This window comes from Echinops telfairi, unplaced genomic scaffold (assembly GCF_000313985.2).
Source record: "Echinops telfairi isolate 266 unplaced genomic scaffold, ASM31398v2 ScPeMD7_5;HRSCAF=22, whole genome shotgun sequence".
Lineage (NCBI taxonomy): Eukaryota > Metazoa > Chordata > Mammalia > Afrosoricida > Tenrecidae > Echinops > Echinops telfairi.
Genome location: NW_022103901.1, coordinates 30,320,011 through 30,336,253, shown reverse-complemented (window position 1 = coordinate 30,336,253; position 16,243 = coordinate 30,320,011). Strand labels below are relative to the sequence as shown.

The following is a 16,243-nucleotide window of genomic DNA, read 5'->3' as shown; positions in this document are numbered from 1 at the left end:
CGGCCGCGCCCCCCGAGTCAACACAGCGGCACCTGTCAGGGATGATGAGGTGCTGGCAGGACTTGATGTAGCGGGGAAAGGGGTCGAGCAGGGAGAGCTCCTCGCCCAGGTCCGGGGGCTGGCCACAGACGCACGGCTCTGCGGGCACGGAGCCTGGCGCGCAGGAGAGGCTGTCCAAGCCAGGAGGTCTATCGGGAGCACCGGGGCTGCTCAGGCTCGGGGTGGCACCCTCCCCGGGGACACTCTCAGGGGAGCTCTCCCCGGAGCTCTGCGAGGCGTCGGCTGTCGGGGGAGGCCGTCCACTGGCCTTGCCTTCGCTGGTGCCCCGGGGGCACTTGACCTGGCCACGGGCTGTGCCCTGGCCACTCTGAATGCCCAGAATCTGGGCGGGTGGCAGCGTGTGGATGTCACGGGTGCTCTGCCTGCAGCGGCCACTCTCCTGCCAGTGCACGGTGCAGAAGGCCTTGGAGTGCACCACACGCGCCACGCCTGGCAGCGGCGTCACAGTGCAGTTCTCCCCGGGGAACAAATGCAGGGTCAAGCTCTCCTGGGCATGCCCCTGCTCAGCCAGGGCACCACAGGGCTCCTGTAGCTGCCGCTCCTCCAGCGTCTTGCGCTGCACACACTGTCAAGGACTGCACTGCAGGCTCAGTGGCCCTACCCCAGCCTCAAGGCTCAGGGCACCCACTGGGCATCACCCCTGGCCAGCAGCTGGAGCTGCGGCCTGGGGAAGCCGGTGCCTGGACACTGCCCTCTGACCACAAACCAGAGAAGGCTGTAGGTCAGCCCTGCATCCACCGCTCAGCAGGAGGCTAGACAGGTTCCAAGGGGAAGCCGGGTCTCCTTCCAATGCCACCTCCTGGGGGATTGCGGGCAGCGCCCAAGGAAAGGATACGACCCGCACTTCGTGGAGTGCCCACTTCTGCTTCAGGAACTCGATGAGGCTGGAGACCTTGCGGTGCAGCTCCACGATCATCCTGCAGAGAGGGGCAGCTCGGGCGGGGTCCACAGACAGCCCCATCCAGCTAAGAGAAGGGCAGTAGCCCTGTGTGCCCGCCACCAGGAGCCCTAAACAACAGGCCCTTACCGAGGTGAACCCATCACCCATGTGCCAGCACCTCCTGGGGTCCAGGAGGGAGATCAGGCAGGACACAGGACCAATCCTGGCCCTGGTCTGGCACCAAGCAGCACACCTGTCTGATTGGGAAGGCAGCAGCCCAGAGGTCTCACGAACTCAGCCCACCCACCTGGGACTGTAGACACCGTAAAACCTCCACCCCCAACCCCCCACACTGCCCAGTGCCCGGGCCTGGCTGTCACCTGAGCCGTGGGTTCTGGGCAAGGCTCTGCACTCGAGCCCATGCGTGGTTGTTGCGAGGCTGTAGCTCCACGGGCACCTTCAGGGGCAGGCGCACAGGCTTCTGGTCCTCCTCATCGCTCAGGCCTGTGTGGGAGAGGGGGTCCCCTCAGGAGTGGGCACACTGCTCTGAGGATGGAGCGGCCAAGAGGAGAGGTGGGAGCCTGGTCCTGGAGGAGAAGCCCGACACACCAGCCACCGTGTCCACACTTTGCTGGCTGTCGTGAGTGTGCGCTGTGGCAGCAGACACCCCACCCTCGGACTCCGCCCGCCTCCCTGGACCTACCATCCGGGTCACAGAGCTTCTTCAGGGCTCGGCACATGGGGGCCTTGATGCGCAGGTTGCGGCCTCTGTATCGGACTGTGGTGGCCCTGGGGGAAGGGCAGTACGGACAGGTCAGGCCGGGGGACAGCAGCTGCCCCTAACGGACAGCTGGCAGAGGAGAGGGACTGTGGCCAACTGCCCAGCCTTGGCCTACAGAGCACCGGCTCCGTCCCTGAGGCTGGTCCCCGCTCCAGCCTCACGGTTCACCGCAGGCCCTGTAGGCCTAAGGCCACAGACAAGGGAGGACTCATGGGACAGGCAGGACGTGGGGTCCTGAGTGTCCCGACTGTGGGAGTCTGGACAGCAAAGGGAGTCAAACCCCGCACTCCAGCCCTGGACCCAGCCCAGGGCCCCAGCGCTGCAGAGCCCCCTCCTCGGAGCTCCACACAACGGACCCCGAGACGAGACAGGCCACCAGGCCGGGTGGGGTGGGGGCTGGGCATGGCACTCAGCCTAGAGGGCAGACCTACAAGTGCTGGAACAGGGACTACTGGCAGGTGTTACGAGAAAAAAATTCCTGTTATCTATACAAACAAAAACTGCTATTCTAGGGGATCAGACAACAGAAAAGTGGGAGACATTGGCCAGAGTAAGACTTGAAAAAATAATAATTCATAAATTATCAAGGGTTCATGACAGATGGAGGGAGGGAAAAAAATGAGGAGCTGATACCAAGGGCTCAAGTAGAAAGAAACTGTTTTGAAAATGACGACGGCAACAAATGTACAAATGTGCTTGACACAATGGGATGAAAGTATGGATTGTGATAAGAGCTATAAGAGCCCCCAATAAAATGATTAAAAAATAATTTTAAAAAAACGATTATTCTAAAAAAATGCTGTCTAGAATTGAAAATCAGAATGAACACCATCCAACTGTCCTGTCTGCTGACAGCCACGTCTACTAAGGCTGGCCTGAAGGGCCCCACACCCAGGAGCACAAAGGAGGTGTCAGTGAGTGGGGCTCAGCCTCCCTTAAAGTCCCTGAGCCTGGGGGGAGTGGGGGGCTGAGGAAGTAGGAGGAGCTTGTCACCCAGGGAAGGGCTGGGAAGGACCCTGAGTAAGTGGGAGGAGCTGGGAAATAAAGGTGAAGTGGAAGGGACTGAGGAGGACCATGAGGAAGTGGGAGGGGCTGGGAGGGAATGTGATCAAGTGGGAGGAGCCGGGTACAAAGGTGAGGAAATGGGAAGAGAGCTGGGAAGGATCTTATGGAAGTGAGAGGAACTGGGAAGGATGGTGAGGAAGTGGGAGGAGCTGGGAACAAAGGGAGGAAGTGGGAGCTGGTGAGGACCTTGAGGAAATGGGAGGGGCTGGGACGTGAGAAATAAATCCCAAAATGGTCCATGTCCAGCAATTTCAGGAATAAAAGGCCAAAAAGTTACTAAGCATCCTGTGCACAAATTGACAGCTGATGTGACAATCACTAGAACCCAGAGACTGGGGAAGGGTATAATTTGAGTCAGTTCCTCTAGGGAGGGAGAGACTTTAAACAAAGAAGTAGTTGCACTTTCTGGGAAAACCTTAACCCCACAGTACTCGGTCAGTGAGGAGTCAGGGCAGGGCCTGGAAAGCTAGGAAAACTACTGCTTGGCAGACGTGTTTGGGTGGCAGCCGTCTTGTCTTCTGAGGCTTGGACGCCCGAGTTTGCAAAATCAACCAACAAAGCCTCACTCTCGCTGTACAGACTCGGGGTTCCCACTGTACCCTCACATGGGGCAAGGTGCTCTGGGGCTGCTCCAGTCCCTGCTCTGGAGACGCATCAGGGCATCAAATCTGGGGTTTATACCGATCCATCTGCTGGTTACCAGAGGCACTGAGAAAGTCTCGGGTGTCGACAGTTCCTCACAGGGGGGACCTTGAGACCCTCTGCATGAACTGAGAGGTCAGCAGGGTGGACAGAGTGAAATGCTTGGAAAGGGAAAGCAGATCCCGGGGTCGGATCGAGCTTACACAGACCGGTCCCCAGCAAGACCCCTTCCAGCCCCAGGACAGAGGCCCCGAGGGCAAAGCCATCATAGCCTCTGAACGTGAGCTCGCTGGCCTGGCCTGCAGGAGAAGCAGCAGGCCCACGTCCCTTGCTCCACGTGCCAGCACTCAAGGGAGAGGGGGCTGGCGGTTGACAGGACTCACCCGGCCTGGATGAGCTCATTCAGCTTCGTGGCATTCTTGTCGTCCATGCCTTGCAGTGGGACAGACAGAGGTTAGCACGGGGGCCCATGGTCCTACAGGAAGACCCTACCCCCCCCACCCCCGGGGCAGGAACGGACCTCGCTGGAGAGGCACCTCTGCTCCCCCTGCACACACCCCTCTGCTTGGCAGTAAGAGGGGGCTTCCAAACACTCATGGCAAGCGGTCACTATATTTCAGATGCCCCTTTCCATGCCCTACCCCCTCACCTGCACATGCTCTGCCTTCTCTGCAACCATGCAGGTGCCCCACCCGGCTATCTGCCCAGCTCTGCAGAGAGACCACACCCCCAGAGGACCTCACCTAGACCGGGCACAGACCAGAGACCAAACCCGAGGCACCTCCCTCGAGTCGTCCCAGGGTTACAGGGTGAAACTGTGTGCTCCCTGGTGATCTCTTAATGAAAGCTGATCGCAGCCCTTTCTCCCTGGGGTCCTCGGGTGGGACTGAACTCCTGAGCTTTCAGTTAGTAACCCGGAGACAGTCTACTCAGTGAGCAGCAGACAAGCTACTGCTTGCCCACTGCCCACTCTGAGGCAGAAGCCTCACAGGGCAGGTGCCTTTTGCACCAAAGTCACAGTGCAACTAACCGTAAGATCCCTGGAAGATGAAATTCTGGGGTCACCGGGGTGGCCCAGCAGGAGGTGGTGAGGCCTCCTCCTCCCATCCCCGGGAGGTCAAGCGCCAAAGCGTTTACAGGACACAAGCTCATGAGGAACCCATCGGAGTGAGTCCCATGTGGGGGAGGCTTTACAAAGCACAGGCCTGGACCACCAGCACAGGCAGAGTATAAGAGACCAAGGGGCTGTAGTGGGTTCTGACCACAGGGGCATCTTGGATAAGATCTCATGGCCTATTTGCTACATGCTGAATCGTGGTCGGCTCTCACCTGACAGCACCTACACACACCCGTCCCCATCCCCATCGCCACGTCTCAGGGCGGTGATCACGGCAGCATGCATGGAGGGCTTTTGGTCTGACGTGTTTGTATCTCCCAGATAAATGAGTGTGTGGTAAAGCAAAGTGTGCCCGGCTGCACGCGTGCATGTGCGTGTATGGAGCGTAGAGAAGAGCAAAAGCACAGATAGGCAGCAGGTGTGTGCCGTTCATGGCCGGAAAGTTGGAGGGAGCGGCAGTTGGGGTGCACAGGCAGCATGTACTCACAGCCCCCGATCTTCTTGCGCAGCTCGCCGTAGCAGATGAGCCCGTAGAGCTCCTGGGACGACTTCTTCAGCCCTCGGGAGAACACTACAGAGAGAGCAGGTCGGGAGGCCGGTCACAGATGGCCAGTGCGACCTGTGCGGCACTCGAGAGGAGGCGTGACGGGGGCTGGGAAACTGCCTGACGGCCAGAGCGGACGGAGGTCTGCTGGGGAGGAAGCGCACCAGCACTGGTTTTCATCCAGGATGGGGGAGGCAGGACGGACCCACCCCTGGACCTGTCTCCGCACAGCTCTTCAGGACTCAGCTCTTCAGGACTCGGCCTGCCTCCTGTCTCCTTACTACCTCACCAAAGATTCAGATCATCACCCCCCAACTTTGACCTCTCGGAACCCCAGACGCACCAGCAGCAGTGCTGACTGGAGGTGCGGACGGGGCAGGAGCACTCTCAACCTAGCCAGTTCCCACCCTTCTCCTTCAGGGGCCGCCCACCCAGCCCCACCTGCTTTAGGAAGGCAGTGCAGAGAAGGAGCCTGTGCCAGCCTCCTTGTGGCTAAATGTGGCCACGCAATCAAGTACCAACCAGTCACGTGTGGCCATGCTGTGGAAACTTCCGGATGGGCTGCTTAAGGAGACTGACAGGCAGGCCAGCTGCCGCCTGGGGTCACTTGGACATGTCTCCTGCCAGCAGAGTAGGACGGCGCCTGGGCCTCCGGCTCCAGGAGTCACGGATGCAGAGAACAAACCTCCAGGTGTGCCAGCTTAAGCTTTTCACTGATGCAGCGAGCCCAGGGACACCATGGCGCCACGGCTTCCGTGCCACACTAGTACCCGTCTTCCACCATTCCCCTCACTTCAGAGCCTGACATTCCCTCGGTGTGTGCACGTGCGCACGTGTGTCTGTGAGTGCATGAGAGTGCATGCGTGCGAGTGCGCATGTGTCTATGAGTGCATGCACACGTGTCTGTGTGCATGAGTGCGTGTGTGCACGTGTACATGTCTGTGAGTGCATGTGAACACTTGTGAGTGTCTGTGCATGACAGTGAGTGCGTGTGCATGTGCGCTGTGTTGGCAGGAGCACATGTGAGCACTTGCATGTCTGTGTGTGAAGACAAGTGTGTATGAAAAGGCATCACAAAATCTGCATAAGTAAAGTCCCTTCCTGTGTGCAGGCGTGCATGCACCCAAGCAAGTGTGTGTGTGTGTGTGTGTGTGTGTGTGTGTGTGTGTCCGAAAAAAATGTGTCTGTGTGTAGGAAAAAGAGGGGTGGCGGAGGGTTAAGGCAAAGGAAGGCACAGCAGCAGGCAGAGAATTAGGACTCACTGGCCCCTCTGCTCCCAGGGGGAAGCAGGGGCCAACGCCCCCCATCCCCTGGTGACAGCGAACACCAGCAGCAGGGACGGCCTGGGAGTGGAAATCCACAGTGAGCTGGTCACATGGATGAGGGAGGGGACGACACAAGCCTGGGATCTCAGAGGACCCAAGGTGGGCAAACCAGCATCGAGGCCCTACCAGTATTTACCTCAAACCTGCCACCAGGCCCACAGCCAGACCCTGCTGCCACAGCAGAGCAGGACCCAGCCCTTGCAGACGTCCCCAAGCACGGTACCATGTCGAGGGACCACCAGAGGTAGCAAGCAGCCTCCACACAGATGCATGAGACCAGAGTCACCAGGGGCAGCCGGCAAGGGAACAGCAAGCCTTGCGTGGGGCGGGCGCAGAGTGGACCGCTGCCCATGCCGCTGCTCGCCGGTAGCACTCACCATTGTCGAAGTCAATGTACTTGGTGATCTTGTGCCAGGTGCGGTAGTAGAAGTGGCGGACCTGCTCCTTGTTCTTGACCATGCTCGTGGGCTTGCCCTTCTTCCTGTACTTCAGGGCGATGTTGTTCTGGATCGCCTCAAAGTCCTTCCCGTGCTGGGAGCAGACACAGCCTGCGTCAGGCAGCGTGTGGGGGGCACAACGTCCCTCCCCGCCCCTGCGCGCCGGCCACAAGGCTCGGGCTCTAAGGAGAACGGAGTGGGCGCGGGAACGCAGGGGCACATGACACCACAGCAGTGCACATGCTAGTCACCTAGACCGGTGCGTCCCCTTCAGCCTCACTGATGGGTCACACCACCAGACGGGGCTCCGGGCCAGTTCAAACCTGGTTAGTTGCCGCCATGAATGAGGGTGGGCCTCTGGTGGGCTGCAGAGTGCCCCACTGGGCAACAGTGGGTATAGCCCTCTTCAAAGACAGCGCCCAGGAATGAGCCCCCAGAAGTGCGGCCACGCACCGCTCCTGGAGCCAATGAGGATCACTGAGCAGAGACCCCTTCACCTCGGAGCAAGGAGCTGCACGTCTGGTGAGAGGCATGCACAGAAACTGCTCCAGCTGCTCCTGCGGGGGCTGTGCCCGCAATGCTTCAGGCGAAGGCAGGGTGGCGCATCAGGGTCCTCCCAGGGCCTGCCAGTGAGCCAGCATGAGTGCCAGGGCAGGAGTCAGGAGCACACCAGCAGCCAGGGGGCCTGGCAGAACCAGTTCCTGGGAGAAATGGCTGCTCCCCAGATGGGAAAGGGGGGACCTGAGGGAGTCCTGATGACCCTGCGGTACCAGCCAGGGAAATGAACAAGGGGAACGCAGAGGAGATGCAAGAGTTACCCTGAAGAGGTGCCCAGTGGCCACATCTGGGGCAATTGGGACAACGGTATAAGCACAATACAAATGGGTTGAGGCGCCCAGCACACTGGCCGCGTTCAGGGTCTCAGTGGTTAAACCAGCCAATCGCAGGCGCCACGCGCCAAGGAGGATGACCTAGGCAGAGCAGTGGCAAGGAGGCGCGGCCATCGGTGAGCAGCTGTCACCCCCACCCCCCACTCACCTCGTACAGCCCCTCAAAAAAAGTGTTCTTGTCCTCTGTGCTCCAGGACTCCCACTGGCGCCGCACCTTCTTGCCTTCCTCCTTCTCGGGCCCTGAAGAGCCCAAGCTCCGGGAGGAGGGCCGTGAGCCCCCTGCAGGAGCAGCTGGGGCAGCCCCAGGCCCATTTCCCGATGCTGCTCCCCCGCTGTCGGCTCCTTGGAGAGAAAGCAACAGGCCCTGTGAATGCCTCGGGGGACAGGCTCTGAGCACCTTGCACCTCGCAGGCCGGCCCTGGGACCCCACGACCAGGCAAGGTGGCTCAGTGGCGAGAGGAGGGAACCTAACCCTGCTGGTGCGTGCACTGTGGGGTGAGGGGCCGCGTAGCCACACAGCAGCCACACAGCAGGCTCAGGGGCCTGTTCTCCCGAGAAGGGAAAGCCGTCTCCAGGGGCCCACAGCACATACATGAGGTCACCACGCATCACAACCAACGAGATGAGGACCTCGTGTAGGTGGGGAAGGGGTCACCTTCAAGCCAGGTTTTGGTGGAAATCATCCTTGGCTTCTTCTCAACGAGCGAGCAGAGGCATGACGCGCAGAAGACGGGGCTGCGCTGCAGACCACCGCCTGCGGTAGCCAGACCTCAGAATGCAGCTGCAGTCGCTGCCGCAGCACTGGCTCCATGTCAGGGCGACGCACACCCAACAGAGAGGCGCTGCCCGGCCCTGCGCCATCCCCACGACAGGGGGCTGTTTGAGCGCTCTGCTGTGGCTGCAGTCAGTCCGCCTCACTGAGGGGCTCCCTTGCTTCACTGACCCCTACTGTACTCACCCCCTCATGTCCTGACTTTCTGGCTAACAACATTTTGCATTGACGGTGTGAGTGACCTGGGGTGCAGTGGTCATGTGTTGGGGTCAGCAGTTCAAAACCACCAGCCACTCCATGCAAGAAAGACAGAGCTTTCTACTCCCAGGAGAGGGGCCATTCTCCCGTCCTGCAGGGTCACCACGAGTGGGCATCGATCGACTCAAGGACAAGGAGAATGAGAGACAAAAGTGACAACCTTGCTGACTCACAAGGGACTTCCAGCCATAAGGAACTGCCAGGCGCGTGGCAAGGGGAGGCGCCCTGGTCCCCATCAGCTGGCTTGGCTGGGACTCTCAGGGGGCTGGGACTCACAGAGCACATAGTCCGTCTCCACTTTCACCTCATGCCAAGGTGCACGGAGCCACCTGGTCTGTGGAGTGCACTATACACATCACTGATGCCTCAGGGCCTTTTGTTCTTTCTCTTTAAGTTAAATTCTTGAGAAAAGGTACACTTGATCAACGTGTGGCTTCAGTGCTGAGCGTGATCGGACAACTGGAAGTTTCTCTGAAAGCATCGGTTCCCACCCTCCCACCAAGTCTGAAAACAGGGCTGAAAGGGGGAAGTTAATAAATTAAACAGCGAGGCCTAAAAACTCTTAGGTGTAAGAGAGTCCAAGGTCACAGACAGGGCATTTTTATGACCTACCCCAGCATGCCCCGCCTCCCTCAGGGGATAGAGCAGGAAGCACCGGGGCTCACCTGTGACAGCCACCAGCCACTCTTCAGGTGGCTGCAATGTCGTAAGACAGAGAGAAAGCCCCAGACCGTGAGACGCTCAGGGCAGACCCACGGTAGCACGGCAACAGTGCCTAAGCACGCCAGGCACATCCAGACCGCCCGCTGAGGCAGAGCGTCCCCAAGGAGGCCGCGGAGGGCTTTCCCGGTGGAATCTACTTCCTGGTAGGCCCAGCAAGAGCACTCGTGAGCTCACAGGGTCTGTGGCATGCAATCCCGAATGACCTGTGCAGCCTTCTTCACAGCCTGGGGACAGACCCGCCGCGCTCACTTGGGTCCACAGGCAGGAGAAATGGAAGGTTAGTCTGTCCGTCCACACACCCCACAAAGGCCCTCCAGAAAAACACGTGGAAAATCAACGTCTCCACCTCAGACAGAGTCCAAAGAGGAGGCTGTACGCTGTGCTTTGGTGAGCGGCTACCAGGGTCTCAGACGCCTGGGAGTAGCCATCTGAGATGCTAAGCTGCAACTACTGGGTCTCCCCTGGTGAGGAGCAAAGGAGGGTGAGGAAAACCAAGCTTCAAGGTAACGGCCACCACTAAGGAGGCCAAAAACCCCAACGCACTGCACACTCCTCCACGTCACAGAACACAGCGAGCGAGCGCCGAGGGGCGAAGAGGAAACGAGTGCTCTGTAAACTCTCACCCAGACTACAGCACAAGAAAGTAAAAACCGGCTCCTGCCGGCTGCCCGACCACGTGGAAGAGATGAGCTCCTCATGGCTGCCTTCAGCGCCAGCCTCACAGTGCATCTGAGTCTGCACCCAGGAAGCACTGCCACAGAATAGAGGACGGCTGAGCTCAGGATCTGCCTGCAACCCGCTCCGATGCCACTTGGCACCGGAAACAAATGCCAGCCACCTGAGGCAGGACTGGCCTCGGTCCATGCTTCACCTGCCCTAAGCTTCACTGTGGGCCGGTTCATGAAGCTGGTGTTTCCCAAGATCTTGTCGAAGGCTTGGTAGCTCCGAGCACCCTGTGCAGGAGTGAGCCATCTCGCTCTGCTTCCAGTAACAGTGGTGCTTGCCTCTTAGGGGAAGAACAAGCCAGAGACACCAGGTGAAGCATCGCCCTCAAGTTAAAGAAGTTCCTGGTGACCCGGAGTCCCTAAACTCGTCATTGAGGGGGGCTGCCACCTGCCCACTCCACACCCCCCTGAAAACGCTGTCAGTGCCACTCATCAATTCCTAAGAAGCACTCATTAAACGCCCCTCTTCCCAAACACGGCCACTCGCCGGCACGCCCTTCAATCAGAGCTCGGGCTTCCTCTTGATACCAGAAGCACCGCCGTGATGTTTGTCTGTTAAGATTCTATAATCCAGATGTTTCTCTACGTTTTGTGAGGTTTTACTACCAAGTCCCTGGAAGCAGTACTCGCCAGAGAAAGAAGCGTGAGGGAAACAGCCCACAGCTTCCTGAACTGGACGGGCCTCCGGGGGAGAGTGTGGACCCTCCAAACTGGTGGCCGTGACAGCGCAAGTGGCCCTGATGAGGTCTGTGAGGCAAGAAACCCCCCTAGGAGTCACGGGCCCCTCTGCACCCGCCTCAGAGCCTCAGCCGTTCTTCCCGATGTCGCAAGGACAACTGCCCAGTGCAGGAAAATAAAGCAGAGTGGACGTTCAGAAAAGAACGCAATTCCCCCGAGCTGACCGCTTCTATCCTTTGGCGCACAGCATGCTAGACCGACTGCTTGTTACAACGGAAAGCAGAACGGCGAGACTTCCGAGAACGAGGTGAGCATGGCACCGGTCTGTCCCCCAAAGCAGCTGCACTGTGTGACTGCTGGCTCACAGCTCAGGCAGGACAGACACTGGAGGTGGAATCAGAACCCTGGTCGAATGCGACGACGGTGACTGTCAATGAGTGGTCACCACTGGTTCAGAACCAGAAAGATGAACGGAGGGAGGAGAAAGTGGAAGACGACAGAGGCTTTGTGACTGTTTAGCAGGGGCTGGGAGTGGGTCCTTGAAGCCTGACAAACAGCAGGGGGCCAGAGCCAACCTCCTGCGCTGCCTCCATTTCTGATACCACCAGCAGGCTTCATGTTTCTGTGACGCAAGCCAGAATGCAAGAACGGCAGCAGCCAGTCCATGTGCTGGACCCGAGAGCAAGCCCTTCGAGCACGCCCCGCTGCACATCCAGGCCTCTCAAAGCAGCCGCTCGGGGACCAATGAGCAGACGAGGAGTCCCTCCTCTACGCCAGGTATGCCTGCTCCCCAAAGCTCCTATAGGCCACACGACAGTGTCCAACTAATGAGAAAGCATCACTTCCAATCCCCCACCATCCACCACGCCCACAGGAAGGGATGGCCTCTCCAGGACCACCAATCTCGCTGGCGACGTCTTCCATGCTCTGAACATGACGCAGACTGGTCCTCTCTGCAGGCTGGAAGCCACCCCGTGGTCTCCTCAATGGGAATGGCTTCTGGAGGCACCCGTGGGTGACTCGGCAGACCCGCCAGTCCCAGAAGACTCCCCACTTTCCAGAAACATGGGGGTTGAAATGCAACTAAAAGCCCACTGTCTCCACCAAAATATATATGTCCTCTTCACTGAGGGGCATGGAGGCTTCCGAATGGTCTGAAGAAAGCCATTCATGATATCCCACACGCCACCCCCAGGCCAGGGACTGCTGCCTCTCGGCCGGCCTCTGCCACTCAAGCACAGGGCTCACCGTCACCGTCATCCACAACAGGGCGCCTGCTCACTCCCAGACTCCATTATCAGTCGTCCATTGAGTCTCTGCTCTTCCTACTTCGGCATCATGCAGATAAAGACCTGCTGCACCCAGGAAGTGGGAGTCCTGAAGGCTGTCGCCTGTTCAAGTCTGGTCACGTGACTCTATGTGTGCAGATGACAGGTCCTCGGGCTCTCCAGAAGAGGTCACCCAGTCTGCTCCGAGGCCACTGCTGGATGCTGTCAGCTAGCGGCGAGTTCTGCACTGTTGGGGTCCTATGAGGACTCCTTGTATGTACATAATAGATATGTGTGTGTACCTTTGTCCAGTCCTGCGCGAAATAACTGGCCGAGAACCTGTGTTCACGCCTGCTCCCCAGCACTGCGCCTTGCCTTGGCCGCAGAGTCCCGGCCACGTCGAGCGGTCTGGCTGCGTGGCCCTGGGTTGGGGTGTGCAGCTGAATGCTGAGCAGGGTCAGTGGGAGTACGCACCTCGCTCCACACCAGCTTCCATCTCCTGCTCACAGTGCCAAACCTCCTGAAGCCTCACCAAATCGTTCGACTAGGCAGGAGGGACCTGAGAGCCAGGGCCCTGTGGTCTGGTCCCAGGATAGCACAGGTGTCAGCTACAGAGGGCAGGAGGGTGGCCCCACCAAGAGATGAGAAGTGGACACCACACACCATCACCTGAGAAATGAGGGCCATTCAGAGGTCCCCAGCCGTAGACACTCCTGCCACCCACCCAGCCCCAATGCCGCCTTCCTGCCATCACAGCGTCACCACGATCTATCCCAGCGCAGGGTTGTTCAGCTGGGCTTGTGTAAGGGCAGGTCCCCATGACCGCCTCCTCGACAGGAGCCCAGTGCTTGTTTGTCACGCAGCCCAAGCCACCAGGTGAATGGCTGCTCTGCGGGCCACCCAGCTCCTGAGTCAGCACTGTCCAACAGCCACCAGTCTCCCAAAGGCCCAAGGCAGCAGCTGTGATAGTCCAGGACATGTCTTCTAACACTAAGGGGCTCCCAGGTGCATCAGGCAGGCCAGCTGTGGCTCCAGGAGATGGGTCATTTGCCAGTGTCCCCAAGAGCAGCACAGGCATAGGGTCTCCGAGACTCTGGGCTCCACTTGTGGGTTGCCCAAGGGGTGTCCCTCCATTATCCAGCAGGTCCCCTGAGCTCCAGGTAAGCAGGACTTAAACACATACTTCCCTCTGTACCCATGTAAAAACCGGCAGCAGCAATGTCAGTGCCTGGACATGTGTGTTCGATCTTAGTCACCGCCCTCTTACTGACTGGACAGGCAGGCACAGCGTCCCAGACTTTTCCTTGGGATCAACAAGCATATTCGTCTACGGAAAGATGTCATGCCGTGGGGTGGGAGGAGGCTGAGCGAGGAGGGGTCTCCTCCATCTCGTCCTCCAGATCTGCAGCAAGGCTTTCCACCCAGCACAGGAGACACTAATCATCCGATGACGGACACTTGTCACCCACCAGCAGGAGGCACAGGGGCTGTCCTCCTGTTGAGCTTCACGAAAACCAGGGCATCTTCACGGGGAAACCTTTCCAGGTGCCGGTGCGATCAGCTTCCTGGCTGGTGAGCCCTCTTCGCTGGGAAGATGCTCCTCCGAGAAGCGTATCCACAGGGGGCTAGAGATCCTGGGGCCAGCTCCTAGGTGGGTCAAGCCAGCCAGGTTGGCACAAGGAGATGTTGGCATTGGGAGCTATGTCCACCGGACCCAAGAGGCCCGGGAGGGGTGGCAGCCAAGAGAGGAGGATGCGTGCTTTCGAAGTTCTTAGGGACCTCGCTGTCCACTCCAGTCGCGAGAGCATTCACACTTCAGCTTCGCTGTTTACATGTTTCAAATAATCCTCGCTCACAAATTTGAGAACACCAATTCGAATGAGCATACGTCTTGCCGGTTTATCCACACGCTATACAGTGTTGACCGGTGCTCCACGCCACACACTGAGCCCAGGAACAAGAGCACTGTGAGAACGCCGTGGGGTCCGAGAGTCAGGCTATGCCCCCTCTCCTTGAGACGGCTGTCATGTCGACAGTTTCATTTCAGCACCACACCTCATGGGAGCCGAGAGGTCGCACTGTCCCCGCGTCACAGGGAAGAACACCTCATCTAATGCAAGAGCAGGTTTCAAACCCAGCCAGCAGTTGGGACAGAGGGACCCTGTAGGACCCTACTTGGTCTATTCCCCTGAAGCTGGAAACCAATTACATCCCTGGAAGCCCCCCAGGATCCTGCAGGGTCACACACATGTGCTGTCGCCAGGAATGCAGCCTTTTGATGGAGGGAAGGAAAAAAAAGGAGCGTCCTTCTCAGCCAGAGACGGTGACCTCCTGTGGCACGGGCCAGGTGTAACTCCTTCCCATGGGTCTGCCGCATTTCAAAAGCCCCCGTTCTGAAAGAAGCTAGGAACACTGCCATTCCAGGGGCTGAAATGACCAGGAGCTGTGTGGCCTACCGCTCCAGGACTCCAGAAACCACGACTCTCTCGAAAACATCGGGACCACCGACCTCACTCAAACAGCCATTTGCCAGGGAACCGGGCGAAAGTTCGTTTGGTTGTTTTTCCTGCTGAGGTTCACTGGGAAGTGTGTTATTTTTGCTAGTGACACAAACGGCAGGCTCGGTGACATCGGAAAGAGGGCAGAACTGTCCCCTTGAAGTCCCCAGAGGAAAAGGCCTGTGGGCTCTCAGAGGCTTCTGGTGGGGCAGCCAGGAAGCAGCCCTGTTCCTGTCACCTCAGGGTACAAGGACAAGCACTACTGGCTGTCTCCCCCTCCTTGATAACTCCCGTACCCTTGGATTTCCGGGAAAGACACTCCGCAGGTATTTCCCCTTGTCCTTTACCAACTACTGCCCACTGCGAAGCATGGCCCACAGCACGAAATGACCCTTCTCTTTTGCAAGGGGGGAACAATCCCAGCCAATAGGAATCCACGAGGCTTGCCCAAACAAACCCACAGCCATTAAATGGGTTCTGACTCCCGGGGACCCTAGATGGCAGAGCGGGCTGGACTCCCTTGGGTGTGCCCGGCAGTAATCTTTATGACGCCTTGTCTCACGCACTTTGGACATGTTGTCAGGAGAGACCAGTCCCTGGAAAAAGACATCCTGCTTGGGAAAGTTGCGGGGCAGCAAAAATGAGGAAGACTTTCAAGAAGATGGATGGACAAGGTAGCTGCCCCGATGGGCCCCAGCACAACAAGAGTTGTGAGGCGGGCCCAGATGCGGGCGCGCTTCCTTCTGCTGTGCACACAGAGGGGCACCGCAGCTGGACTGGACTCGGCAGCACCCAACAAACACCCTGAAGGAAGCAGACGGCTCATCTGTCTCCCATGGAGTGGCCTGTGGGCTCGAACCACGGACTTTTCGAGCGGCGGCCAAGCGCTTTAACCACCATCCCATCATGTCTCCTGAGAGAACACTGACCGCATCTTCAAGCCAAGATGCACACGGAGAGTCACCTTCTAGGAAGGAGGAAGGGGCCCCGGCACTCCACAGCGGGAGACCGTGCTGGGGGGGTTTACAGATTTAAGTGGTGTCAGGAGGGGCCTGGAGGAGGGGGAGGTCGCTGCAGAAGCCAAAGGGATTTGAGTGGGGCACCCCGAGAGCAGGGCTGGGGGGGCTCACTTACCTTTGCCCCGGGCCCCGGCGCTGCCACTGCCACCACCTGCGCAGGAGGTGTCCTTCCTGGGCCTCTTGCTCTGCGGCCTCACGCTGGACCTGAGGAAGTGGTGCTGGTCCTGGGGGGAGCCCTGCGGCGCGCAGGGGGCCGGGGGCCCCGGGCGGCCGGCGCTGCCGCTGCTGAGGGGCTGCTGAGCCTCCTTTGTGCCGCTGGTCTCCTCGGCCGCGTCCCCTCCGCCGGCGCCCTCTCCTTCCAGGGAGTCCTCCTCGGCCGCGCGCTTGCCCAGCTTCTTGCGCCGGTCCTCCCCGCCGCCGTCGCCCAACTTCACTGTCATCCTGGGCGGGGGGAGACAGGCCGCGGGCAGCAGCAGGCCCGGGGCGCGGGGACAACTTTAGCCGCACAAATTCCCTCTCAACATGGCCGCCGTTGTTTGTTCCAACCCCCTCCCGGCCCGC

At 59.2% G+C, this 16,243-nt stretch overlaps 1 protein-coding gene across 1 annotated transcript in view; it reads right to left on the bottom strand.

The window, feature by feature from the left end:
* CRAMP1 (cramped chromatin regulator homolog 1) overlaps positions 1-16,122 on the bottom strand; it is a 30,800-nt gene extending 14,678 nt beyond the window's left edge. Inside the window, exons 1-9 of the mRNA XM_045283975.1 lie at positions 15,798-16,122; positions 7,890-8,083; positions 6,792-6,945; positions 5,033-5,116; positions 3,812-3,860; positions 1,644-1,729; positions 1,321-1,444; positions 896-977; positions 106-616 (exon numbers count right to left, since the gene is read on the bottom strand). Of these exons, the coding sequence (XP_045139910.1) occupies positions 106-616; positions 896-977; positions 1,321-1,444; positions 1,644-1,729; positions 3,812-3,860; positions 5,033-5,116; positions 6,792-6,945; positions 7,890-8,083; positions 15,798-16,122 (1,609 nt within the window). The remainder of the gene's footprint in view (positions 1-105; positions 617-895; positions 978-1,320; positions 1,445-1,643; positions 1,730-3,811; positions 3,861-5,032; positions 5,117-6,791; positions 6,946-7,889; positions 8,084-15,797) is intronic.
* Positions 16,123-16,243: the final 121 nt, after the last annotated feature.